Source organism: Eurosta solidaginis, chromosome 4, assembly GCF_040869045.1.
Source record: "Eurosta solidaginis isolate ZX-2024a chromosome 4, ASM4086904v1, whole genome shotgun sequence".
NCBI lineage: Eukaryota > Metazoa > Arthropoda > Insecta > Diptera > Tephritidae > Eurosta > Eurosta solidaginis.
This window is the reverse complement of record NC_090322.1, coordinates 278,987,310-279,014,230: the sequence shown is the minus strand read 5'-3', so window position 1 is coordinate 279,014,230 and position 26,921 is coordinate 278,987,310. Positions and strand designations below refer to the sequence as shown.

Sequence of the window (26,921 nt, the reverse complement as noted above, 5' to 3'; positions counted from 1 at the left end):
AGCGAGTGCCTGTCAGAAAGAAGTCAACACACTTGTACTTGTACACTATGCTTATTATAACTGTTTTTATTAAATCAATCGCGCTTTTGTAGTAACATGCACATTTATATATATATATATATATATATATATATTTTATTGATGACATTACAAAGCTGTGCTGCCACATAAAATAAAAACCAATATAAATATTACCTTACATTACACCTTTCAGTTAATAAAGATAAAGGAAAATATGTATTTTTACTACTCATTTTGAAAAGTTGAAACACCTTTCGACCAACCTTATGGGAATCAATGCAATCGATTATTGGTGCCGCTAGGTCGTAACCGTATCGTAGCCAACCAATTGGTTTACCATCGTAACGATAAACAGCTGATTACGTAGGGATACGACTACAGCGATACGCAATACGGCACCAATGACTCGCGCTTTACACTCTCATTTTTTCAACTCTCACAAGGGATTTATCTGAAATTTGTGTTGGCAACAATCACACATAAAACCCTCGCGCCAGCTGAAGCGGGTACCAGAACAAAAATGTGCCACCTAAGACGAAAAACGTCCATTTTAATCACAAAACCTGGAACGTCAGACATGTAGGATAAGCGATACGTTAAGTGATGTTAACTATTATATCATAGGTCCGATTTACTGAAATTTCAAAAGAATATATGGTTTTTACTGCGATTTAAATGCGTAACAATATTTGACTAAGTAAATTAATCAAAATGTAAATTTTACTTGAATTTGTTTATATTTAACTTTAACTAGTCGTATTATTGTAAAATAAGTTTAAAGAAATAAATATTTTACGACTATCATTTTATTAAATGATTGAAACTATAATCGCCGAAATGTATGTCAAAAATCTCCATATTCAGATCTCTTCATTTTTGTTTGTAGTGGCATCATTGATAAATGTTTTAAAAAATGTGCATTTTGACAGCGCTCTCTCGAAACAAAGAGTTGCAAATCTATTCATCTATGTTTTTCAGAGAGCGCTGTCAAAATGCACATTTTTTATAACATTTATCAATGATGCCACTCCAAACAAAAATGAATAGATTTGAAAATGGGGATTTTTGACATACATTTCGGCGATTATAGTTTCAATCATTTAATAAAATAATAGTCGTAAAATATTTATTTGCTTAAAGTTATTTTACAATAATACGACTAGTTAGAGTTAGATATAAACAAATCTAAGTAAAATTTACATTTCGATTAAATTAATTAGTCAAATATTGTAACGCATTTAACTCGCAGTGAAAACCATATATTCTTTTGAAATTTCAATAAATCGGACCTATGATATAATAGTTAACATTATTTAATGGATAGGGCTTATTCTGCATGACTGGCGTTCCAGGTTCTGTGATCAAAATGGACTGGTTGTATCGGGAGTTCATATTTACAAAACCTATTTTTAGTGATAACTTTTGAATGGGAAATAATATTTACCCTCCACCTTCGATCTAATAATGTTTACACTAAAACAAGTATTTTTATCCTTTTTTCCATAATTTTTGAACGCTATTCTACAGTTGTAGGTCAAACTAAGGTTTACCAAAATTTTTGGCACGTTTTTCGTTTTGGCTGGCACATTTTGTATTCTGGCACCCGCTTCAGCTGGCGTGAGGGATTTATCTGTGATTGTTGCCAGCAACAACTAGAAGATAAATCTCTCGTGAGAGCGAACATATGAGAGCGTAAGCAAAAGATTCGTATCAATCTAATATATGCTCGAAACAGAGTTGCAAATCCATTCATCTTTGCTTTGAAGTAGTTCTGTTTTGCTTGCAAATAAAAAGATATATATCTATTGAATATAACATTATGGCTTTGAATTCCCGTGTATTTCAATATTATTTGGACAACTTCTTCAAATTCCCGAAGGAAATAAAAAATGATATCGTCTATTGCCAACGCTCTCTAAAATCTCATATCAAAGTGCATCAGGTAAAATAAATTATTAGTTAAAGTTAAAATTAGTGTCGGTAATAGTCTAGAACAGGGGTCGACTGCTAATATGCGTCCAAAAATATCGAGATAGGTGGCCAAAGACGGGTGTGGAGTGCGACAACAATAATAATATAACAATATAAGGTAACGGTAACAAGGTTACGTTTTACAAGGCGGTGCACCAATTAATTTGGTAACGTTTTACAAGACGGCTCACCACCTAATATTTATCAAATAATATCAAAGGTGGTGTCAAAAGACGCACCTCGACCTCCGTTTTAAGAATCCGAATGCAGAAATCAAAAATTTTATTTTTGTTATTTATAAAAAACCGTAATAACCCCTAGAGGATCCAATATTTGGGGCCCGATCCATGGTTTTTTTTGCATAGAACACCATTCTACGCTTATAAAAAATTACCCTGGGTGTGTCCGACCCCGGTTTGGGGTTCAAAACTAAATGCGCGCAGAAGACCTTTCTGCATTAGTATGTGTGTGTGTACAATAAATCTGCCAAAAACAACAACCTCATGAAAATTTCAACCGATTTTTTGCTTATATCTTTTGACAGCAAACAAATTTAAATTTTCGCTTTCGAATTCTAAAAACGGAGGTCGAGACGCGTCTTTTGATACCACCTTTGATAGTTTTCGATAAAAATTAAGTGGTGCACCGTCTTGAAACGTTACCCTTAATTTTTATCTAAAATTATCAAAGGTGGCATCAAAAGACGCGTCTCGACCTCCGTTTTTGGAAACCAGAAGCGAAAATTAAAATTTTTATTTCTGTCAAAAGATATAAGCAAAAAATCGGTTCTAATTTTCATGTGGTTGTTGTTTTTTGTCAGATTTTTTGTACACACACACACACACACTAATGCAGAAAGGTATTCTGTGCGCATTTAGTTTTGATCCTCAAACCGGTGTCGGACCCACCCAGGGCAATTTTGTATAAGCGCGGCCGAAGGCCGCCAACGCAGAAAGGTGTTCTATACAAAAAAAAACTATGGATGGGCCCCATATTTCGGCCCTCTCGGGGTCAATTTACGGTTTTTTTTGTAAATAATTTTCGACAGAAATAAAATTTTTGATTTCCGCTTTGGGATTCTTAAAACGGAGGTCGAGACGAGGCTTTTGATACCACCTTTGATAATTTTGATAAAAATTAGGTGGTGCCTGTTGTTGTTGTTGTAGCAGTGCTTTGCCCCACCTAATAGGTGCGTCCGAACACAAATTGTCATCAGTATCGTCTAACGGGAGTCCAAGGAAATTTACTGTTTCAACAGTGGTGGACCATAATGATAGGGGTGTTAGAGGCGTTGGTTCCACATTACAATTAAGGAGATGGTTGGTGTCATGTGGGGACACATTTGAGGCGGGGCATACATTTTGTATGTCGGGGTTGATTCTGGATATGGAAGAGTTTAACCTGTTACAGTATCCAGAACGAAGTTGAGCAAGAGTGGCTCGCGTTTCACTGGGGAGTATGCGTTTCTCTTCCGCAAGTTTTGGGTACTGTTTTTTAAGTACTGGACTCACCGGCCAATTCCTGGCATAAAGGTCGGACGCCTGTTTGTGGAGCTCACCAAGGACCTGCTTGTGTTTTTTGCTTCATACGGCCTCATAATGCTTCTTCCATTGAGTGGTTTTTGGGCTTGCGACCATATAGGGGACGCGTAGCATGCAATCCGCTGGCCAATTGCTTTGTATGTGGTAATGAGCGTTTCTTTGTCTTTTCCACAAGTACTGCCAGCAAGGGATTTGAGGATTTTATTACGGCTCTGGATTTTAGGTAACATTGCAGCTGCATCTCACCAAAATGTAGATCCTGATCAAACGTCACACCCAAGATTTTGGGGTGTATGACAGTCGGTAGCGTAGTGCCATCGACGTGGATGTTCAAAACGGTCGACATTTGGGACGTCCCATGTTGTAAATAAGGTCGCGGAGCATTTAGTCAGTGATAACTCCAGGTTTCGTGAGGCGAAAAACTGGAGAGATCAGGGAGGTAGCCGTTTATTCTGTTGCAAACCTCATCGATCTGTGGGCCTGGGCCTGTCGCCATTATTGTGCAGTCATCGGCGTAGGAAACGATAGTAACACCTGGTGGCGAAGGTAGCTTAGACATGTAGAAATTAAACAAAAGTGGGGATAGGACAGCACCCTGTGGCACCCCTTGTTTAATTCTTCTTGGTTTTGATGTTTCGTTTCTAAATTGCACCGATGCCTGCCGACCACCCAGATAATTTGCGGTCCACATTTTAAGACATGGGGGAAGGGTAGACACTTCCAGGTCTTGCAGTAACCTGCCATGGTTGACCGTATCAAAAGCTTTTGATAGGTCTAGCGCAACGAGTACTGTTCTATGGTGGGGTTTTGATATAAACCGTAATTTATCTGGGTGCTAATGGCATTTAGCGCGGTGTGGTGGTGCTATGGAGTTTTCTGAAGCCATGCTGATGACAGGCTAGCGGCAAATTTGCTTTGAAGTAGGGGAGCAAAATGGCTTCAAGCGTCTTGGCTACTGGCGATAGGAGAGATATCGGGCGATATGAATCTCCTATGTTAGCTGGTTTCCCAGGCTTTAGTAGCGGGACCTCCTTGGCCATTTTCCATTTTTCGGGAATGACAAAGGTGGAAAGGGACAGGTTGAAGACATTTGCTAAATATTTGAAATCCTCTTTCCCTAGGCTTTTAAGCATCGGCATGGCTATGCCGTCTGGGCCCACGGCTTTGGATGGTTTAGCATGATCGATGGCATCCTCACCCTCTTTGGCGGTGATGGTAATTGGTGACGCGCTGAATTTATGTTAATGTGCGTGCCTGTTGGCCCTTCGTCTATCTTTGTCGGCCGTAGAATGCATTATATATGGCGGTAGAAAGCGCTCGTGCATTTTTTCGCATCCGACAGCACTTTACCGCCAAAGGCGATGGAAATTTTGTCATTGTGCCTAGACGGATTCGATAGGACTTTACGGTGGACCAAAGTTTACCTACACCGGCAGAGAGGTAACAACCGCTTAGGTGTCCTCCCATTTCGCCCGTTTGTGTTCATCCACAAGCAATCTGATGCGTTGGTTTATATCCCTTATTTGGGGGTCGTCGCGATCGAGCTGTCTTATAAGGTCACGTTCTCTCGCTAAATTTGCGGTCTCCGCAGGAAAGTGGGGCCGAATTTCGGGAATTATACCGGCGGGAATGAAGCGAGCCAAGGCAGTCGGTTCTATGTACCGGAGCGACTCGGGATTTTTCTCGACCAAGGACTGTCATTTCAGTGTGACCCCATTTAATTTGTTTCGTCCCTCCCACAAATTGTTATCCTCCCAGCAGCTCCTTGCAGCAGGACTGCTACATATTCTCTTACTCCGGGAAGGTATCGAACCCAATCCGGGTCCGTCTCCTGACCCCGGTCCTGAGAAATGGTTTTGCTGCATTTGCCAGAAAAGAATCTTTTTAGGACGGTCATACTCTGTTCAGTGTGTCTCGTGCAAGGGATGGTTGCATCGGACAGGTTGTTCTGGGCTTGATCCCAAAACCCGACGTCCACGTAACTTTTATAAATCTTTTGTGGCTCCTTGCTGCTCACGCCCAAGGGCGTCCCGTAGTCTAAGCCTAAGCGCCCCTCCACTACCTTCCAGCAGCCTCGCTGCTCAGCAAGCCACAACAAGTACCCGCTGCTGCTCGCGCCCCACGGCGCCAACAACTCAAACAGCTGATACCACTCATAACTACTACCTTCGTAGTAGAGCTGGTAGCAATGCTGGGCATCAGCCCCTGCCCCCGTCTTCTTCTCTCCCCCCCCCCCCCCCCCCCCCTCTTTTCTGGAAGCAATCGTGCAGGTCAGGGAAACAGACTCTTAGTCCCTACCTCCGTTTGCACCGTCTGCCAGCACAGAATATATAGGTTTGCGACATCCGCTCAATGCAGCTCCTGCCTTGGGTAGTGCCACTTTCCTAGATGTTCTGGTCTCCGCGACGGCAACCTCTCGACGGGTTTCATCGCGCCATGTTGCCAGGTCGCAAACCCAAATCAGCCGGGTACCCCAATGCTTGCCCAAGGGCGCCCAGTCCCAAGGCCACAACAGCAATTGCGTCCTGGCCTTCCACAACCTAGGCGTAGTCACCCGTCACTTACCCCTAGAGTGGCGGTGTCACCCCTCATGCACTTCAGAATTCTGCAGTTAAACTGTAATGGACTAACTGCGAAGATTACGGAGATAGTCGATTTCATGAAGCGGCACAACATCCGCATTGCTGCGATTCAAGAGACTAAACTCACAGCAAGATCTGCATTGCAGACCTGCTCTGGGTATAATGTCCACAGGAAGGACCGCGAGAGCGGAAATGGAGGCGGCCTCGCGTTTATTATACACCACTCTGTGCAATATCATATATTTGATCCTGGCACTGACCGCAGGGACAATGTCTTAGAACGTCAAGGCCTATATGTCCGGTCAGGCGATACAAATCTAGAAATCATCAACATCTACATCCCTCCTGTCACCTGTTGCCCCAGTGGATACCGCCCTAAAATCGAGGCCTTACTCACTGGCAACAATCGCATTATCTTAGGCGATTTCAATGCCCATCACGACCTATGGCATTCAAACTTGCGGGCGGACAGTAGGGGTGAGATGTTGGCGGATCAAATAGAAGAAACGACGTTCTGCACAATAAACGGAGACGCCCCCACACGTATGGTAGGAAGCTGTCATAGCTCGCCAGATATCTCAATCGTGAGCGCAGAACTCGTAAACTGCGTCAACTGGCAGCCGATGGACCACCTGCCCATACTTATTTCATTCGAGCGTACCGCCGACTTCATCGTCACCGAAAAACGCACTTTCATAAACTTCAAAAAAGGAAAGTGGGAAGAATACAAATCTGCAACAGACAGCAGCTTTGCTGCCCTCCCTATCCCGACTGATGCCCGCCAAGGGGAGCGTGCCTTCCGTAAGGTCATTGAATCCGCCTCGGCACATTTCATTCCCGCCGGGAGAATTCCCGAAATCCGGCCCCACTTCCTGGCGGAGGCCGCGAGCTTAGCGAGGGAACGCGACCTTATAAGACAGCTTGATCCAGGCGACCCCCAAATAAGGGATATAAACCAACGCATCAGATTGCTTGTGGACGAACACAAGCGGGCGAAATGGGAAGAGCACCTAAGGGTTGTAACCTCTCTACCGGTGTAGGTAAAACCGTAAAGTCCCTATCGAATCCGACTAAGCACAAAGACAAAGTTTCCATCGCCTTTGGCGATAAGGTGCTGTCGGATGCGGAAAAATGCGCGAGCGCTTTCTGCCGACAATATATAATGCATCCTACGGTCGACAAAGATAGACGGAGAGCCAATAGACACGCACATAAACACAAATTCAGCGCGTCACCAATCACCATCACCGCTAGAGAGGTTGAGGACGCCATTGGTCGCGCTAAACCATCCAAAGCAGTGGGCCCAGACGGCATAGCCATGCCGATGCTTAAAAACCTAGGGAAAGAGGGTTTCAAATATTTAGCGCATGTCTTCAACCTGTCTCTCTCCACCTTTGCCATACATGAGAAATGGAAAATGGCCAAGGTGGTCCCGCTACTAAAGCCTGGGAAACCAGCTAACGTAGGTGAGTCATATCATCCGATATCTCTCCTACCGCCAGTGGCAAAGACGCTTGAAGCCATTTTGCTCCCTTATTTCCAAGCACATTTGCAGCTAGCCCCTCATCAGCATGGCTTCAGAAAACTCTATAGCACTACCTTCGCGCTAAATGTCATTAGCACCCAGATAAATTGCGGTTTGAATCAATACCCCCACCATAGAACAGTACTCGTAGCGCTAGACCTATCAAAAGCCTTTGATACGGTCAACCATGGCTCATTACTGCAAGACCTGGAAGGGTCTTCCCTTCCCCCATGTCTTAAAAGGTGGACCGCAAATTATCTGGGTGGTCGGCAGGCATCGGTGCAATTCAGAAACGAAACATCAAAACCAAGGAGAATTAAACAAGGGGTGCCACAGGGTGGTGTCCTATCCCCACTTTTGTTTAATTTTTACATATCTAAGCTACCTTCACCACCGGAAGGAGTCACAATCGTTTCCTACGCCGATGACTGCACAATAATGGCCACAGGCCCAGGTTCAGAGATCGATGAGCTATGCAATAAAATAAACGGCTATCTCCCTGATCTCTCCAGTTTTTTCGCCTCGCGAAACCTGGCATTGTCACCGACTAAATCTTCCGCGACCTTATTTACAACATGGACGCCCCAAATGTTGACCATATTGAACATCCACGTCGATGGCACTACGCTACCGACTGTCCTACACCCCAAAATCTTGGGTGTGAAGTTTGATCAGGATCTACATTTTGGTGCGCACGAAACCGCAATTGTTCCGAGAATTCAGAGCCGTAATAAAATCCTCAAATCCCTTGCTGGCAGTACCTGGGGAAAAGATAAAGAAACGCTCATGACCACATACAAAGCAATTAGCCAGCCGATTACGTGCTACGCGTCACCCATATGGTCGCCAAGCCTAAAACTACCCACTGGAAGAAACTACAGGCCTGCCAAAATACTGCTCTCAGAATCGCCACGGGCTGTCTTCTTATGTCCCCAGAACACCATCTGCATAATGAGGCGAGAATACTCCCCATCAGGGAGAGAAATGAGATGCTGACCAAACAGTTTCTGTTGAATACCCAGAAACCTGGGCATCCCAGCAGACATCTGATTGACGAACCAGCACCGCCTAGGGGCCTAAGGAGTCATCTCCGTAAGCATTTTGAGGAAATACGGCACCTGAGAACCCAGCCGTATGAAGCGAAAAAACACAAGCAGGTCCTTGGTGAACTCCATAGACAGGCGTCGGACCTTTATGTCGGGAATTGCCCGGTGAATCCAGTACTTGAAAAAAATATCCAGAACTCGCGGAAGAGGAACGCATACTCCCCAGGGAAACGCGTGTCACTCTTGCTCAACTTCGTTCTGGATACTGTAACAGGTTAAACTCTTACCTATCCAGAATCAACCCCGACATACAAAATGTATGCCCCGCTTGCAATGTGTCCCCACATGACACCAACCATCTATTTAATTGTAATGTGGAACCAACGCCTCTAACACCCCTTTCCTTATGGTCCACCCCTGTTGAAACGGCAAGTTTCCTTGGACTCCCGTTAGAGGATATTGATGACAATTTGTGATCGGTCGCGGCTATTGGGTGGGGCGAGCATTGCTACAACAACAACAACAAGCGAGCCAAGGCGGATTCAATGACCTTGCGGAAAGCACGCTCCCCTTGGCGGGCATCCGTCGGGATAGGGTTGTCTGTAAAGGATTAGTATTCGTCCCACTTTCCTTTTTTAAAGGACCTTTTCTAAATTGCTTCTAAAAAGTGGTGCCCGTCTTGTAAAACGTTACCAAAATTTTTCTTTTCCGCCTTCGGGTCATTGTTGTCAAGGTCAATACGCGGCTTTTGACACCTCTCTCGATATTTTTGGACGCGTATTAGCAGTCGATCCCTGATCTATTCTAGATTCTAGATTTTTACCTTAGTGATTTTGATTTGTGTGCATAAATTTTTCCTATGCTTCTTCATTTTAGATGGTTATCGACGTGTTTCAACAGGAGGAAGACGCAGTAAGTTTTCATATTTGCATGAGTATTTTATAATAATTTACAACAGAGGCCGGCTGCTCATACACAGCTTCCCATGGCAGAGGTTTATATGCACCGCAGCGACTAAGAATTTTTTCTTTTTTCTGCTCTATACTCACTTGCTCCGGGAAGGTGGCGAACCTTCCCTGGCCCAGAGTAGTAGTTGCTGTTGTAGCGATATGGACACTCCCCGAAGGCCTTGGGGAGTGTTATCGATGTTGATGGTCCTTTGCCGGATGCAGTAACAAGCAGAAAGGCACTAGCGCAACCGTCGCGGGAACGGTTTCGTATGACCAATGAAACCTTCTAGGTAGGTGAGGTTGAAAATTGAGTCGAAGCTATATATTACGCTGGCAACTCCTTGAGCGGGTTGTGCTACACAACCCCTTGAATCAATTTGGTATCTGTAATCCGTTACCATATTTAGTCTGATTAATTGTTAAATTTGTAGACTATAAATAAATAAGTAAATATTTTAATCGCCTCTTACGACAGGCATTCCGCTTCCCAAGGCAGCCGGTTCTATGTACCGGAGCGACTCGGGATTTTTCCCGACCAAGGGCTGTCATTTCAGTGTAACCCCATTTAATTTGTTGCGTCCCTCCCTCCCAGCAGATTCTTGCATGGGGACTGCACCATAGTCTCCTGCTCCGGGAAGGTATCGAACCCAATCCGGGTCCTTCTCCCGACCCCGGTCCTGAGAAATGGTTTTGCTGCGTCTGCCGGAAAAGATCTTTTTTGGACGGTCATACTTTTGTCAGTGTGTCTCGTGCAAGGGATGGTTGCATCGGGTAGGTTGCTCTGGGCTAGATCACAAAAGTCGACGTCCCGTAACTTTTATAAATCTTTTGTGGCTCCTTGCTGTTAACGCCCAAGGGCGTCCTGTAGTCTACGCCTTAGCGCCCCCACTACCTTCCAACAGCCCAGCTGCTCAGCAAGCCCCGACAAGTAACTACAATCTCCGCAGTAGAGTCGGTAGCAATGCCGAGCATCAGCCCCTGCCCCGTCTTCTCCCCCCTCTTTTCCGGCAGCAATCGTGTAGGTCAGGGAAACAGACTCGTAGTGCCTACCACCTTTTGCACCGTTTGCCAGCACACAGTATATATGTTTGCCACATCCGCCCAATGCAGCTCCGGCCGTGGACGGCGTCACTTTCCTAGATGTTCTGGTCTCCGCGACGGCAACCCGCCGACGGGCTTCATTGCGCCATGTTGCCAGGCCGCATACCCAAATACACCGAGTACCCCAATGCTTACCCGAGGACGTCCAGTCCCAGGACCACAACAGCAGTTGCGGCCTAGCCTTTCACCACTCAGGCGTAGTCACCCGTCACTTACTCCCAGAGTGACGACGTCTCCCCCGTTGCACTTCAGAATTCTGCAGTTAAACTGTAATGTATTAACTTAAGAGACTAAACTCACTCACAACAACTCACAACAACAACAACAACTAAACTCACTGCAAGATCTACTTTGCAGACCTGTTCTGGGTATAATGTCCACAGAAAAGTTTGCGAGAGCGGAAATGGAGGCGGCCTCGTGTTTATCGTACACCATTCATACCATATCATATTTTTGATCCCGACATGGGCCGCAGGGACAGTCTCTTAGAACGCCAAGGCTTATCTGTCCACTAAAGCGATGCAAACCTAGAAATCATCAACATCTACATCCCTCCTGCCACCTGTTGCCCCAGTGGATACCGCCCTAATATCAGCGCCTTACTCACTGGCAATAATCGCATTATCTTAGGCAATTTCAATGCCCATCACGATCTATGACATTCAAACTTGCAGGCAGAGAGTAGGGGTGAGATGTTGGCGGATCAAATAGAAGAAACTATGTTCTGCACAATAAATGGAGACGCCCCCACACGTATGGTAGGAAGCTGTCACAGTTCGCCGGATATATCAATCGTGAGCGCAGGACTCGTAAACTGCGTCCATGGCAGCCGATGGTAACATTGGCATCCGACCACCTGCCTATACTTATTTCGCTCGAGCGTACCGCCGACTTCATCGTCACAGAAAAACGCACTTTCATATACTTTAAAAAAGGAAAGTGGGATGAATACATGAAAGTGCGTTTTTCTCTGACGATAAAGTCGGCGGTACGCTCGAGCAAAATAAGTATAGGCAGGTGGTCGGATGCCAATGTTACCATCGGCGGCCAGTGGACGCAGTTTACGAGTCACACAACCGCTTTGCTGCCCTCCCTATCCCGACTGATGCTGTTGTTGTTGTTTTTGTAGCAATGTTTTGCCCCACCTAATAGCTGCGACCGACCACAAATTGTCATCAATATCCTCTAAGGGGAGTCCAAGGAAACTTGCAATTTCGACACGGGTGGACCATAATGAAAGGGGTGTTAGAGGCGTTGGTTCCACATTACAATTAAAGAGATGGTTGGTGTCGCTTCCCAAGGCAGTCGGTTCTATGTGCCGGAGCGACTCGGGATTTTTCCCGACCAAGGACTGTCATTTCGGTGTGACCCCATTTGATTTGTTGCGTCCCCCCACAAATTGTCATCATCCCAGCAGCTCCTTGCAGCAGGACTGCTCCATATTCTCTTGCTCCGGGAAGGTATCGAATCCAATCCGGTTCCGTCCCCTGACCCCGGTCCTGAGAAATGGTTTTGCTGCATCTGCCGGAAAAGAATCTTTTTAGGACGGTCATACTCTGTTCGGTGTGTCTCGTGTAAGGGATGGTTGCATCGGACAGGTTGTTCTGGGCTTGATCCCAAAACCCGACGTCCACGTAGGTAGGTAGGTTGAACTGGCGGGTCCATGAGGACCTCACATAGACTGATTGAGTCCGTAGTGTTACCAGAAGTTTGTTTTAACGACCAAACTGAAAAACCATATCAAAAACCAGGACCTTTGTTATAAAATAACTCCGTCCTCTTGGCAAATACTAGAAGCTTCCTAGGGCTTAAGCCACTTGCTGTTTCTAGATCTGACAGCTGTATCACTCCTAATAGCTGGAGTCTTAGCCTGGCAAGTGTAGGGCACGAGCACAGAACGTGCTCGATCGTTTCCTCCTCCAACCCGCACTTCCTACATCTGCTATCACTGACCAAGCCTAGTTTAAAGGCATGTGACGCCAGAAGGCAGTGTCCAGTCAGAATACCCGTCATGATTCTACAGTCCTCTCTTTTTAATGATAGGAGCAACTGTGTTAGTCTAAGGTTGTAAGACCTACACATAATCTTCGACGCTTTACAGCCCCGCGCTTGAACCCACGCCTTTCCCGCTTGGTCGAGCATGTGCACCTCTCGTCTTCGATAATCTCGCCCAGTCTAATTGGGACATCTACGGAGCAAGCTTCAAGGGATGCGCCCTTTTTAGCTAGTTCGTCCGCTTTTTCATTCCCATCTATTCCCATATGCCCTGCGACCCAATATAGATGTATGCTTCTCCCTGTCCCGATTCTCTCCAGAGACTGCTTACACTCTAACACGCATTTAGATGCTGTGCTATGCGAGATTATTGCTTTAATTGCTGCTTGACTGTCAATATAAAAGTTAACACGGTTGCAGCTTAAGCTATTCTCTTCCAGGGTTTCTACTGCTCTGGTTACGGCAAATATTTCCGCTTGGAAAATGCTACAGTAAACCGGCAGCCTGTATGATCTGCTTATTTCCGGGTCAGCACAGTATACCGCAGACCCTACTCCTTCCACTACTTTGGAACCATCTGTGTACACATGTATCGCCTCGTCCGCCATTTGCGCACCCTTGCGCCAACCGTCCACCTCTATTGTGGCCTTAAGATCTCCCTCGAAGCGCAGATAGGGAATCAAGTAGTCTGTTCGTCTTGTGATTGATGACGCTATATTACTACGACGTCCACGTAACTTTTATAAATCTTTTGTGGCTCCTTGCTGTTCACGCCCAAGGGCGCCCCGTAGTCTACGCCTAAGCGCCCCCCACTACCTTCCAGCAGCCCCGCTGCTTAGCAAGCCACAACAAGTACCCGCTGCTGCTCGCGCCCCACGGCGCCAAAAACTCAAACAGCTGCTACCACTCATAACTACTATCTTCGTAGTAGAGTCATCAACATCTACATCCCTCCTGCCACCTGTTGCCCCAGTGGATACCGCCCTAATATGAGAGCCTTACTCACTGGCAACAATCGCATTATCTTAGGCGATTTCAATGCCCGTCACGATCTATGGCATTCAAATTTGCGGGCGGACAGTAGGGGTGAGATGTTGGCGGATCAAATAGAAGAAACGACGTTCTGCACAATAAACGGAGACGCCCCCACACGTATGTAGGAAGCTGTCACAGTTCGCCAGATATCTCAATCGTGAGCGCAGAACTCGTAAACTGTGTCAATGCCGATGGTAACATTGGCATCCGACCACCTGCCTATACTTATTTCGCTCGAGCGTACCGCCGACTTCATCGTCACCGAAAAACGCTCTTTCATAAACTTCAAAAAAGGAAAGTGGGAAGAATATAAGTCTTTTACAGACAACCGCTTTGCTGCCCTCCCTATCCCGACTGATGCCCACCAAGGGGAGCGTGCCTTCCGCAAGGTCATTGAATCCGCCTCGGCACGTTTCATTCTCGCCGGGAGAATTCCCGAAATCCGGCCCCACTTCCCGGCGGACCTTATAAGACAGCTTGATCCAGGCGACCCCCAAATAAGGGATATAAACCAACGCATCAGATTGCTTGTGGATGAACACAAGCGGGCGAAATGGGAGGAGCACCTAATAATATAATAATAATTTATTTATTTACGGTCTTTAAGACCTAGTTCAAGGTAAAAAAAAAAAAAAAAAAATATATATATATATATAAATAAATTGTATACATTACATGCTTAATGACTTACAGTATAAAAATAATTTTGCTTTAAACTTATTAATATTTTCACAGTCTTTTATCGCATTTGGTAATTCATTGTACATTTTATAACCTATATATTCTAAAGTCTTCTTCGCGAACTCCGTTCTTACTCTAGGCAGTCTTATATTTCCGCTGCTTCTAGTTCCATAGTTATGTATTTCATGATTAAAATGTATTCTCCCGTTGAGATAATTCGGTGTTATTCCTAATTTCATATGATGTATAAATTTCAATGTGAAATAATATATCGACTGTTTTACACTGAGCCAGTTTAACATATTTAGCATTGTAGTTTTTGCTGTTCTAAGCGAACATTTTAAAATTAATCGCATTGCCTTGTTTTGTTGTATCTGCAGTTTTTTTATTTGTGTGTCATTTGCTAATAGCAGGATTGTTGGACAATAGATAAAGTGCGGTTCAATAATTGATCGATACACTAATAATTTGTGTCGTTGACTAATATATTTACAAGTTCTGTACATAAAACCCATTTTTTTTGCAATTTTGTTTTCTAAATAACTTATGTGTTCTCCAAATCTAAGGTTTTTGTCGATCCAGACTCCTAGGTATTTGATCTTGTCTACTTGCTGAATTTCAACATTTCTTATCTTCAGAGTAATATTGCTAAGGTTATTGGCACCCATAATGCTTTGGTTTTTGCAAAATATCATACTTTTGGTTTTATCCACGTTCACTTTCAACTTTCTATGGCATAGCCATTTGTAGAGGGAGTCTAAGTCTTCTTGCATTTTCGATACCGCAAAGCCCGCACTTCTTTCACTAATGGTTATCAATGCATCATCCGCAAATAGTCGAATATTGCAATATTTCAAGCATTCTTTAATATCGTTAATATATATTGTAAACAATAGCGGTGCCAATACTGAACCTTGCGGTAGCCCAATATGTACATCAGCAACCGGTGAAACTGCACTTCCAATTATCGTCTTCTGTTTTCTATTACTCAAATAGCTTCTGAACCATTCCAAGGATTTTCCTCTTATCCCATTATTAAACATAACATTCAGCAGTTCCTCTCTATCCACAGTTTCAAAAGCACGTTTTAAGTCTAAAAAGACTGAGATCACAACTTTCTTATCAGTTATATCCTCTTTCCATTCCGCAATAACCATATTCAGTGCGGTTTCGCAAGAATGGCTTTTCCTAAACCCAGATTGTTCAGGTATAATAATTTGGTATTTATCTAGATATGCCACTAATTGATTTTTAACCACCGTTTCCATAATTTTTTCATCTGCGGGTAGCGTATTAATTGGGCGCAGTTCCTCTGGCCTTACTGTATTTTTGACTTTTTCCGCAGGTACTATAGTTGATACTTTCCAGCAATTTGGAACAATGCTACTGTTTATTGATTCATTTATTATATCTTTGTAGAAGTGAGAGGTTGTAACCTCTAACGGTTTGGGTAAACTTTGGTCCACCGTAAAGTCCCTATCGAATCCGACTAAGCACAAAGACAAAGTTTCCATCGCCTTTGGCGACAAAGTGCTGTCGGATGCGAAAAAATGCGCGAGCGCTTTCTGCCGACAATATATGGTGCATTCTACGGTCGACAAAGATAGACGGAGGGCCAACAGACACGCACATAAACACAAATTCAGCGCGTCACCAATCACCATCACCGCTAAAGAGGTTGAGGACGCCATTGGTCGCGCTAAACCATCCAAAGCAGTGGGCCCAGACGGCATAGCCATGCCGATGCTTAAAAGCCTAGGGAAAGGGGGTTTCAAATATTTAGCGCATGTCTTCAACCTGTCTCTTTCCACCTTTGTCATACCCGAGAAATGGAAAATGGCCAAGGTGGTCCCGCTACTAAAGCCTGGGAAACCAGCTAACATAGGAGAGTCGTATCGCTCGATATCTTTCCTATCGCCAGTAGCAAAGACGTTTGAAGCCATTTTACTCCCTTATTTCCAAGCAAATTTGCAGCTAGCCTCTCATCAGCATGGCTTCAGAAAACTCCATAGCACTACCACCGTGCTAAATGCTATTAGCACCCAGATAAATTGCGGTTTAAATCAATACCCCACCATAGAACAGTACTCGTAGCGCTAGACTTATCAAAAGCTTTTGATACGGTCAATCATGGCTCGTTACTGCAAGACCTAGAAGGGTCTACCCTTCCCCCATGTCTTAAAAGGTGGACCGCAAATTATCTGGGTGGGCGGCAGGCATCGGTGCAATTTAGAAACGAAACATCAAAACCAAGGAGAATTAAACAAGGGGTGCCACAGGGTGGTGTCCTATCCCCACTTTTGTTTAATTTCTACATATCTAAGCTACCTTCACCACCGGAAGGAGTCACAATCGTTTCCTACGCCGATGACTGCACAATAATGGCCACAGGCCCAGGCCCAAAGATCGAGGAGCTATGCAATAAAATAAACGGCTACCTCCCTGATCTCTCCAGTTTTTTCGCCTCGCGAAACCTGGCATTATCACCGACTAAATCTTCCGCGACCTTATTTACAACATGGACGTCCCAAATGTCGACCATTTTGAACATCCGCGTCGATGGCACTACGCTACCAACTGGCCTACACCCAAGAATCTTGGGTGTGACATTTGATCAGGATCTACATTTTAGTGAGCACGCAGCCGCAATTGTTCCGAGAATTCAGAGCCGTAACAAAATCCTCAAATCCCTCGCTGGCAGTACCTGGGGAAAAGATAAAGAAACGCTCAAGACTACATACAAAGCAATTAGTCAGCCGATTACGTGCTACGCGTTACCTATATGGTCGCCAAGCCTAAATATTGCCCATTGGAAGAAGCTACAGGCCTCCCAAAATACTGCTTTCAGAATTGCCACGGGCTGTCTTCTTATGTCCCCAGAACACCATCTGCATAATGAGGCGAGAATACTCCCCATCAGGGAGAGAAATGAGATGCTGACCAAACAGTTCCTGTTGAATACCCAGAAACCTGAGCATCCCAACAGACATCTGATTGATGAACCAACACCGCCTAGGGGCTTAAGGAGTCATCTCCGTAAGCATTTTGAGGAAATACGGCACCTGAGAACCCAGCCGTATGAAGCCAAAAAACACAAGCAGGTCCTTGGTGAACTCCGCAAACAGGCGTCGGACCTTTATGCCGGGAATTGCCCGGTGAATCCAGTACTCAAAGAAATGTACCCAAAACTCGCGGAAGAGGAACGCATACTCCCCAGGGAAACGCGCGTCACTCTTGCGCAACTTCGTTCTGGATATTGTAACAGGTTAAACTCTTACCTATCCAGAATCAACCCCGACATACAAAATGTATGCTCCGCTTGCAATTTGTCTCCACATGACACCAACCATCTTTTTAATTGTAATGTGGAACCAACGCCTCTAACACCCCTTTCCTTATGGTCCACCCCTGTTGAAACAGCAAGTTTCCTTGGACTCCCGTTAGAGGATATTGATGACAATTTGTGATCGGTCGCGGCTGTTAGGTGGGGGAATCACTGCTACAACAACAACAACAGATGGTTGGTGTCATGTGGGGACACATTGCAAGCGGAGCATACATTTTGTATGACGGGGTTGATTCTGGATATGTAAGATTTTAACCTGTTGCAGTATCCAGAACGAAGTTGAGCTAGAGTGACTCGCATTTCCCTGGGGAGAATGCGTTCCTCTTCCGCAAGTTTTGGGCACTGTTCCCCGAGTACTGGATTCACCGGGCAATTCCCGGCATAAAGGTCCGACGCCTGTTTGTGGAGTTCGCCAAGAACCTGCTTGTGTTTTTTTGCTTCATACGGCTGAGTTCTCAGGTGCCGTATTTCCTCAAAATGCTTACGGAGATGACTCCTTAAGTCCCTAGGCGGTGCTGGCTCATCAATCAGATGTCTGTTGGGATGCCCAGATTTCTGATGCTCTCCAAGTGGAGCGTGCTTTCCGCAAGGTCATTGAATCCGCCTCGGCTCGCTTTATTCCCGCCGGTAGAATTCCCGAAATTCGGCCTCACTTTCCGACGGAGACCGCAAATTTAGCGAGAGAACGTGACCTTATAAGACACCCCAGCGGGTTAGGGGATCAGAATATACCCGCGGTAGGTATGCCTGTCGTAAGAGGCGACTAAAATACCAGATTCAAGGGGCTGTGTAGCGCAACCTTTCAGGTTGCCAGCGCAATATATAGCTTCTCCAAACCCAATTGTCAACCTCACCTATCCGCGGCGAATCCTGTTTCACTAACAGACGAGGCTCTGGCGACCCCAAGCTCCTCATGGAACTTGGGGGTAGGGAGGGAGGGAATGGCCTGAAGGTTTAATGTGGCCACATAAATCGTTCCCGAGATGGTCGGGCTAGCACCTTAATGGTGCTATGGTACCGGAGCGTACCGGATTTGTATCCGGCAAAGGACCATCACATCGATAACACTCCCCAAAGCCTTCGGGGAGCAACCTTATCGCTACAACAACAACAACAACAACAACCTTATAAGACAGCACGATCCCGGCGCCCCCAAATAAGGGATATAAACGAACGCATCAGATTGCTTGTGGATGAACACAAGCGGGCGAAATGGTAGGAGCATCTAAGCAGTTGTAACCTCTCTGCCGGTGTAGGTAAGCTTTTGTCTACCGTAAAGTGCCTATCGAATCCGTCTAATCACAATTACATAATTTCCATCGCCTTTGGCGATAAAGTGCTGTCGGATGCGAAAAAATGCGCGAGCGTTGACAAAGTTAGACGGAGGGCCAACAGACACGCACATAAACATAAGTTCAGCGCGTCTCCAATTACCATCACCGCCAAAGAGGTTGAGGATGCCATCGGTCATGCTAAACCATCCAAAGCAGTGGGCCCAGATGGCATAGCCATGCCTATGCTTAAAAGCCTAGGGGAGAAGGGTTTCAAATATTTAGCATATGTCTTCAACCTGTATCTTTCCACCTTTGTCATTCCCGTAAAATGGAAAATGGCCAAGGTGGTGCCGCTACTAAAGCCTAGGAAACCAGCTAACATAGGAGAGTCATATCGCCCGATATCTCTCCTGTCGCCAGTAGCCAAGACACTTGAAGCCATTTTGCTCCCCTATTTCAAAGCAAATTTGCAACTATCCTGTCATCAGCATGGTATAAAAGATTAAAATGCAATAAAAAGAGTTGTGACCTTAATGAGTGAATTCTGAATGAATCTTTATTCAAATATTTCAGCTTATTTATATTAAATTATTCTAAACATATTCTTACATACATATTTACCTTTAAGCATACATACTTACATGCATATCTATCTTAAGCATACCTACTTACATACCTACATACAACTCGATACAAAATATGTACCTACACATCTGTGTTGAGCTGTTACTTCTATGGGAAATGCAATGTTTCCAAATTTGCTGGAATTCAAATTTGTTTGGTTGTGTGTTGTACACACACCTGTATTAAATCGTGTGAATGGCTATGTCAGCAATAATTATCAAATGCATATTTATGTGTTGATGAACATTTAGACTATTTTTGTAGCAGGGTAGCATATTAGACTGATTTAAATATTTGGGATTAAATTGTTGGCTGTTTATACTACATCTCCCTTTTTTTTTAGAATGCTTATGCATTTGGAGAATGCATGAGTGTTCTATTTTTATAAATTAATTCTACTTTTGTATTTTATGTTTGTAGGTTGAACATTTTTGTATTCTACTAATTTAAGTCTATTTTTGTGTATTTTTATTTTCTTATTATTTATGATATTGCTATTCTCTATCTTACTGAGAAATTTTTGCTTATCCTAATTTCCTATTCTAGATGGGATTAAAGTGTCATTATTTTTATTATTAGTATTTTCTTCTTTATAGGGTATTAGAGTAAAATTATTATTTTCATCGATTTCTTCTACCTTATAGGGCCCTTTATATCTACTATCTAACTTATGATCTGTTTCGTTTTTTACTAACACTACATCTCCTATATTTATTTCCTTATAGTGAATATTTTTATCATAACTAATCTTTTGTTTTTCTTTAGCCCCATCTACTAATTTAAAGGCTCTATCCTGTGCTATTTGTAACCTATATTTAATTTCTTTATCGTAAGCCTCATAATTGTATAATGGGCTTACCGTATTTTCTTGTAAAAATTCGTAAGTCTGGGGTTTTTTGCCAAAGATCAATTCGAATGGACAATAGTTATGTACTGTAGATGGGGTAGTATTGTAACAACATGCAAAATATTTAAGATATTCGTCCCAGTCATCTTTGTTAATGGATATGTATGAACGCACATATTCATTGAAAGTTCTATGGTGTTAATGGATATGTATGAACGCATATATTCATTGAAAGTTCTATGGCTACGTTCAACAGTGCCTAAAGTTTGGTGGTGATACGGGGAAATGTTTTGTGCTGAATATTGAGAAGTTTACATAGTTCTTCAAACAGGCTATTTTTATATTCAGATCCCATATCCGTTATTATTGTTTTCATACTTCCATAAATTAATATGAAATTCTCGAATATGGCTCTGGCTACTGTTTTTGCATGTTTGCTCTGTATAGGAATTGCAACTAAGTATTTAGTCAAATCACATATTAGAGTGACAGCGTATTCGTTTCTATTTAATGATCTTGGTAAAGGTCCAATTGTGTCTATTTGTACTGTTTCGAACGCCTTTGGTGGTGTTTCAGTCAAAATCTTTGGTTATTTTAAATTTTTATAAATTTTATTTTTATTGCAATTAACGCATTTCTTTATATATTTTCTTATATCATTTTTCATATTTTTCCAGTAATATTTTTGTCTTATTCTATTAGTTGTACGATTGATTCCTGGGTGGCCACCATTAACAGGATCATCGTGATATTTTTGAAGAATCTTTTTAATTTTATCATTTTCCGTCACATGCACAACCTCCGGAGTTAATGCAATAGTTAAATATTTGAGAACTTTGGTACCTATTTCCTTAAATGTGTCTACTCGAGTATAATTAAACAATTTGTCTCCTAAGGACAACTGTATTTTCTTAATTCCCAAATTGCCGGCTTTTTCCATAAGCCTGGTAAAGAATTGGCCTAAGTCAATCTTCGCCTCAACAATTTGATTTTCTATATTTATTTCACTACAAATTTTCTTTCCTTTTTTGAAATATAGTTTCGGAGGATCGAAAACGAGCTGGACTAGTCTTTTTACTTCACATTTATTAAGCGCTTCGTATATTATAAGGTTCTCTTTGTGATTTTTCTTCTCTTCATTTCTATTACTGTTATTACTGGAATTCTTTTTAGTTTGCGATCTTGTCGTGACTTTCATTATTTTACATGCCTGTACTGACATTTCTTTCAAATCATTGATATCTATTCGTGACAGAGCGTCAGCCACGTAATTTTCTTTTCCGGCTATGTACTCCACCCCAAAGTCATACTCTTCCAAATCTAACCTGATTCTAGTTAATTTAGATGAAGGGTTTTTCATTGAGAATAAATACGTTAAAGGTCGATGATCCGTTTTCACTGTGAATTTTCTGCCATAAACATATGGTCTAAAATATATAATTGCCCAATGTATGGCCGCTAATTCTTTTTCGATCGTGGCTTTGTTCATTTCGCCTTTTGTAAATGATCTTGAGGCATAGGCAATGGGTAATTGTTTTCCTTCATATTCTTGGCTTAGCACAGCACCGCAAGCATAACTACTTGCGTCGGTTGTAATGAAGAAATCTTTATCAAAATTGGGATATTGTAGGATATTTGGACTAACTAATGCATTTTTTAGATAATTAAAAGATTTCTCGCAGTCGTCTGTCCAATTGAAAATTACATTTTTCTTACTAAGTCTTGTTAGAATCCTGGCGTATTCCGCGAAATTTGGTATGAATCTTCTATAATAATTACAAAATGCAACAAATCTTTTTGCTTCATCGGCATTTTTGGAGTTGGGTAATTTTGAACAATTTTAAATTTGCTTGGGTCTGGTAAAATTCCAGTACTTGTGCATTTATGTCCAGGATAAGTGACTTCTTTGCTGAAAAATAGACATTTGTCCGGATGTAATTTTAAATTATATTTTCTGCATGTGGACAATACATCCCGTACATTTTTAATCATATGTTTTTCAGAGCATCCTAATATGACTAAATCGTCCATGTATAAGAATGCTTGTGATGGTTTTAGTCCTGCGAATCCCAATGTCATTATCATTGAAACGATAAGTACCGTTGTCCGCTGTAAAGGATGTGATATCTCTTGATTCTGGGCTGAGTTCTATTTGGTGAAATCCTGACATTAAATCTAGGCATGAGAAATATTTCGCTCTTCCCAATTGATCCAGAGTATCATCTATTCTAGGCAAAGGGAATTTATCAGCTGTTAATTTTTTATTTATTTGTCTGAAATCAACAACTAATCTCCACCTTTTTCTTGTCGGAAGAAATTTTTTTGGTACCAGTAAAATAGGGCTGTTGTACTCTGAGGTTGATGGTTCAACAATATCATCTTGAATTAGTTTATTTACTTGTTTATTTATTTCATTCTTATGTGCTTGGGGTAGTCTATAATTTTTAAAATACACAGGAGTGTTATCCTTCAGATGTAACTTTTGTTTGTAAAAGATGTTGGTCGTAATTGGTTCTGTTTCTAATGAGAATGTATCAACGAATTCTGAGCATAATGTGTTGAGTGATTTACTAGCGAATGGTGGGAAATTTTTATTCAATCTTTCTAACTTTTCTTTATTATTAGCTTTACAGTGAGGTGTATTTTCAATTATTACATAATCCTCTAAACTTTCTGTTTTGATGTCATAATCTTGAATGATTGCATGTTTATCTGTTGTATTTATTATTCTTATTAAAGCTTGATTTGAGTTTACTGTCGTGTTGGCTACAAAAATGCCATTAGGCAATTCTTAATGAGGTACTAATAGTTCTTTATTGTGACTATTGATATGAACATGTCTAATTACTTCGGCTCTTGCGGGTATTGTAATGCTATTAATTGTTGGTTTATTTGTCATTTGTATAACTATATCTTCTGGGTAGTCATATGGTCGTAGTATTAGGCTGTCCCCATTTTTATTATAATCTAAAATGCAATTATATTTTTTAATGAAGTCGAGTCCCAAAATTCCATCACATGGGATTGGGAAATTGTCTTCTACTATGTGAAATTTATGTCTTATTAAAAGACTATCATCTGTTAGATCTGCTTTTACTGTTCCAAGTGTGCTTGTTATGCCTCGGCCAATACCTTTTAAATCTGTAATCTGTGAGTTATTTATTGTGACATTACTGTCAATTTGACCCTTCCTTATTATTGAGATATCCGCTCCTGTATCTATCAGGAACGTCGAAGTTGACTTATTTAGGGTAGTATTGGAAGATTGTAGCTGTTTAGATGCAAGTTGAATGTGCATATTTTATTACCGTTAGAATTTACTGTTGGAGTGGAGTTTGCTGGTTTTCCTGTTGGTTTATATTACGGAGATTGCTTGTGTTACTCTAATTGATGATCTTGACTGACCTCCAAAATTACGTCTTTGGATATTATTATTTTGTCTATTACTATTGTTGTTATTATATCTGTTAGTGTTACCGTAATATCGTCGGTTTTGGTTACTTCGATAATTATTATTTTGGTAGCTTCTTCGGAAGTTACCTCGGTAATTACCTTGTGAGCGCGTCAGGCGTAACACTGTATTTGGGTTACCCGTGACTTCAGTACAGCTATTCGTGAATTTTGAAATAGCCTCGTTCATAGATGTGAACGTTCCTGCTTGCATTATCAGTTTAACTCTTTCGTTAGCCGAGTTTTTACACATGGCCTTTACAGCTGATTGTGTGGCATATTTGGTTGCCAAATCAGGTGCAAGACCATCTGATATGTAAGCACCTTCCAACGATTTTGTTAATTTTTCGATTTCAGCAGTGTACTGGTTAGCTGTGTTACTGCGCTGTTGGACGTTTAGGAGTTTTGCCGTCAAAACTTCTACAGATTCACCTTTAGTTGCTGAACTCAACTTTTGCCTTATTGCTAGTATTAAATTTTCAGTGCTCAAAAGGTTTCTAGCTGTTCCCTTGAGCTTAGTTTTTATCATGGAGACTGCTATGGTCTCGTGAGTATCCTTAATTTGTTCTAGGGTATCTAGTGCGTCTAAGAAGCTATGTAAGTTCTCATGTTTACCATCAAGTTCAGGTAGAATTGACGAAGCCGTTTCTAAGAATTCTACTGTGGTTTGAGCCATTTTGATTTTTCTTGTTTGGTAGTTTAGAGTCTCTGTTAAAATTTCCTTTTGTTCCTGTTTTTATTCTTCTTTTTGTTGTACTTTCGGTTCCTCTTCTAAATCGGATGCTGACTCCAGAAGGAATGTGCTATAGTCTATTTCTATTTCCTTCTTCAAACTCGTTGATACTATAAATTCTATATCATATCTTGCCAGTGAGGACACCAATTTGTCTCTAATGCTGGAAAAAATTTGATATGCTTGGTCTTTTCGATTGCCGTCGAGTTTACCATTTAACTGTTGAATTATTTTTCCTATTTTGTTAAATGCTTCAACTATTATTTTAAGATGCTTTACTACTGTTTCTGCCTTAACTTTTGTATTTTTATTAATACATTTGTAAGATTTTTCTCCAATCGTTTTTTGTTCTATGAGTAGTTTAACGATATCTTCCCATTTGCCCATTGGGGATGGCAGTTAAACCTTATCTAAACCGTCTGCGCGGCTAGCATATCGCTTTTTTAGGAAGTTATTATGGGTTGAGTAGAGTTTCAGAAACAAACTGATGCAACTGACTACGCAGATGATTAGAAGTTTGATCTTAATAGTATCTAGTGCCTCAGTATGGTCTACTACTTGGACTGAGTTTACAACGTTTGCCGTTGGTTTTTCTATTTTTGATTCTTGGCCTCCCATCGTAAAAAAAAATATGAAGACAAAAAAAATTTTTTTTTTCAATATTTTAATCTGTTCTTCCCATAAATTTTACTTCCCATCTATATATCTCTTCAGCTACTGTTGCGTGTGGGTTCCTAACATAACATATTGTTGGTTCCCCAGGCATCTCAATAAGTTTCCAATGACTTTTCAACCAAATAAGAGTTTTTTCCTCATCTACAATTTTAATTTCATTTGTAAGGTGCTCAAGTGTGCCTTTTACATAACTTTTAATTTTTCTTGATCTTTCCATAATTGTTTTTGTTTTTATCGGCCTATTGATAAATCATTCAAGATTCGAATCGAGCTCAAGGTCAGAACAATAATTTTTTTCTAATGGTAATTATTGTTATTTTTTAATTTTTCTAAATTTGAAAAATTGTATTTTGTTTTTGGAATAGTAAGTAGAAAATTTTTCAGACAACCTGCCATAGCTGCGCAGATAGATCCATTTCGAAGGGTGCTAAGCCTTCATCATCAGTACGCTTTAGGCATGCTGCGCTAACCATTTAGTTATAATTCCATAATTTTCCATAATTTTAAAATCAATAGTTTTACAAAATTTTATTTTATCTTTTTTCTTTTCAACACTCTAATGTTTACATTGCTGGATTCGGTTTTTTATTTTTATAATTATTTTTCCTTAATCCCTCAGCTCAATAATTAGTAAAAAGTTTTTACAGCAGAAATTTAAATGTTTGCTTGTCGATTGGCAGCCGTTAGGTTGTCCGAATATTTTCCTGCCTAACAATAATTTTTAAATTGTTAAAACTAATCTAATATACGGATTATACTTAAGTTGCCAGTTCCGAACGCCTCACGATCTCGGTGACATCCTTGCGCCATGCTGAACTGTATCCCTCCACAAACACCGCGCTAAATGCCATTAGCACCCAGATAAATTGCGGTTTAAATCAAAACCAGCACCACAGAACAGTACTCGTTGCGCTATACCTATCAAAAGCTTTTGATACGGTCAACCAGGGCACAGGTCCACAGTTCGATGAGCTTTGTAACGAAATAAACAGCCATCTCCCTGATCTCACCCGTTTCTTCACCTCGCGAAACCTGACACTACCACCGACTACATCATCGGCGACCTTATTTACAAATGTCGACCATTTTGAACATCCACGTCAATGGAACTACGCTACCGACTGTCTTACACCCCAAAATCTTGGATGTGGCGTTCGATCGGGATCTACATTTTGGTGAGCATGCAGCCGCAATCCCCAAATCTCTTGCTGGTAGTACTTGGGGAAAAGATAAAGAAATGCTCATTACCACTTATAAATCAATTGGCCAGCCGATTACATGCTACGCGTCTCCGATATGGTCGCCAAGCCTAAAGACTATTCACTGGAAGAAGTTACAGGCCTGCCAAAATACTGCCCTCAGAACCGCCACGGCTTGTCTTCTTATGTCCCCAGAACACCACCTACATAATGAGGCGAGAATACTCCCCATCAGGGAGAGAAATGAAATGAAATGCTTGAGAGTTCCTGTTGAATACCCAGCAACCTGGGCATCCCAACAGACATCTGATTGATCAGCCAAAAC

The 26,921-nt window shown here is 42.1% G+C and overlaps 1 protein-coding gene across 1 annotated transcript in view; it reads left to right on the top strand.

The window, feature by feature from the left end:
* The first annotated feature begins 1,760 nt into the window (after nucleotides 1–1,760).
* The window catches only part of Lint-1 (l(3)mbt interacting protein 1), an 87,755-nt gene continuing 62,594 nt past the window's right edge, over nucleotides 1,761–26,921 (top strand). Inside the window, exons 1-2 of the mRNA XM_067778508.1 lie at nucleotides 1,761–1,963; nucleotides 9,563–9,598. Of these exons, the coding sequence (XP_067634609.1) occupies nucleotides 1,841–1,963; nucleotides 9,563–9,598 (159 nt within the window). The 5' untranslated portion in view covers nucleotides 1,761–1,840. The remainder of the gene's footprint in view (nucleotides 1,964–9,562; nucleotides 9,599–26,921) is intronic.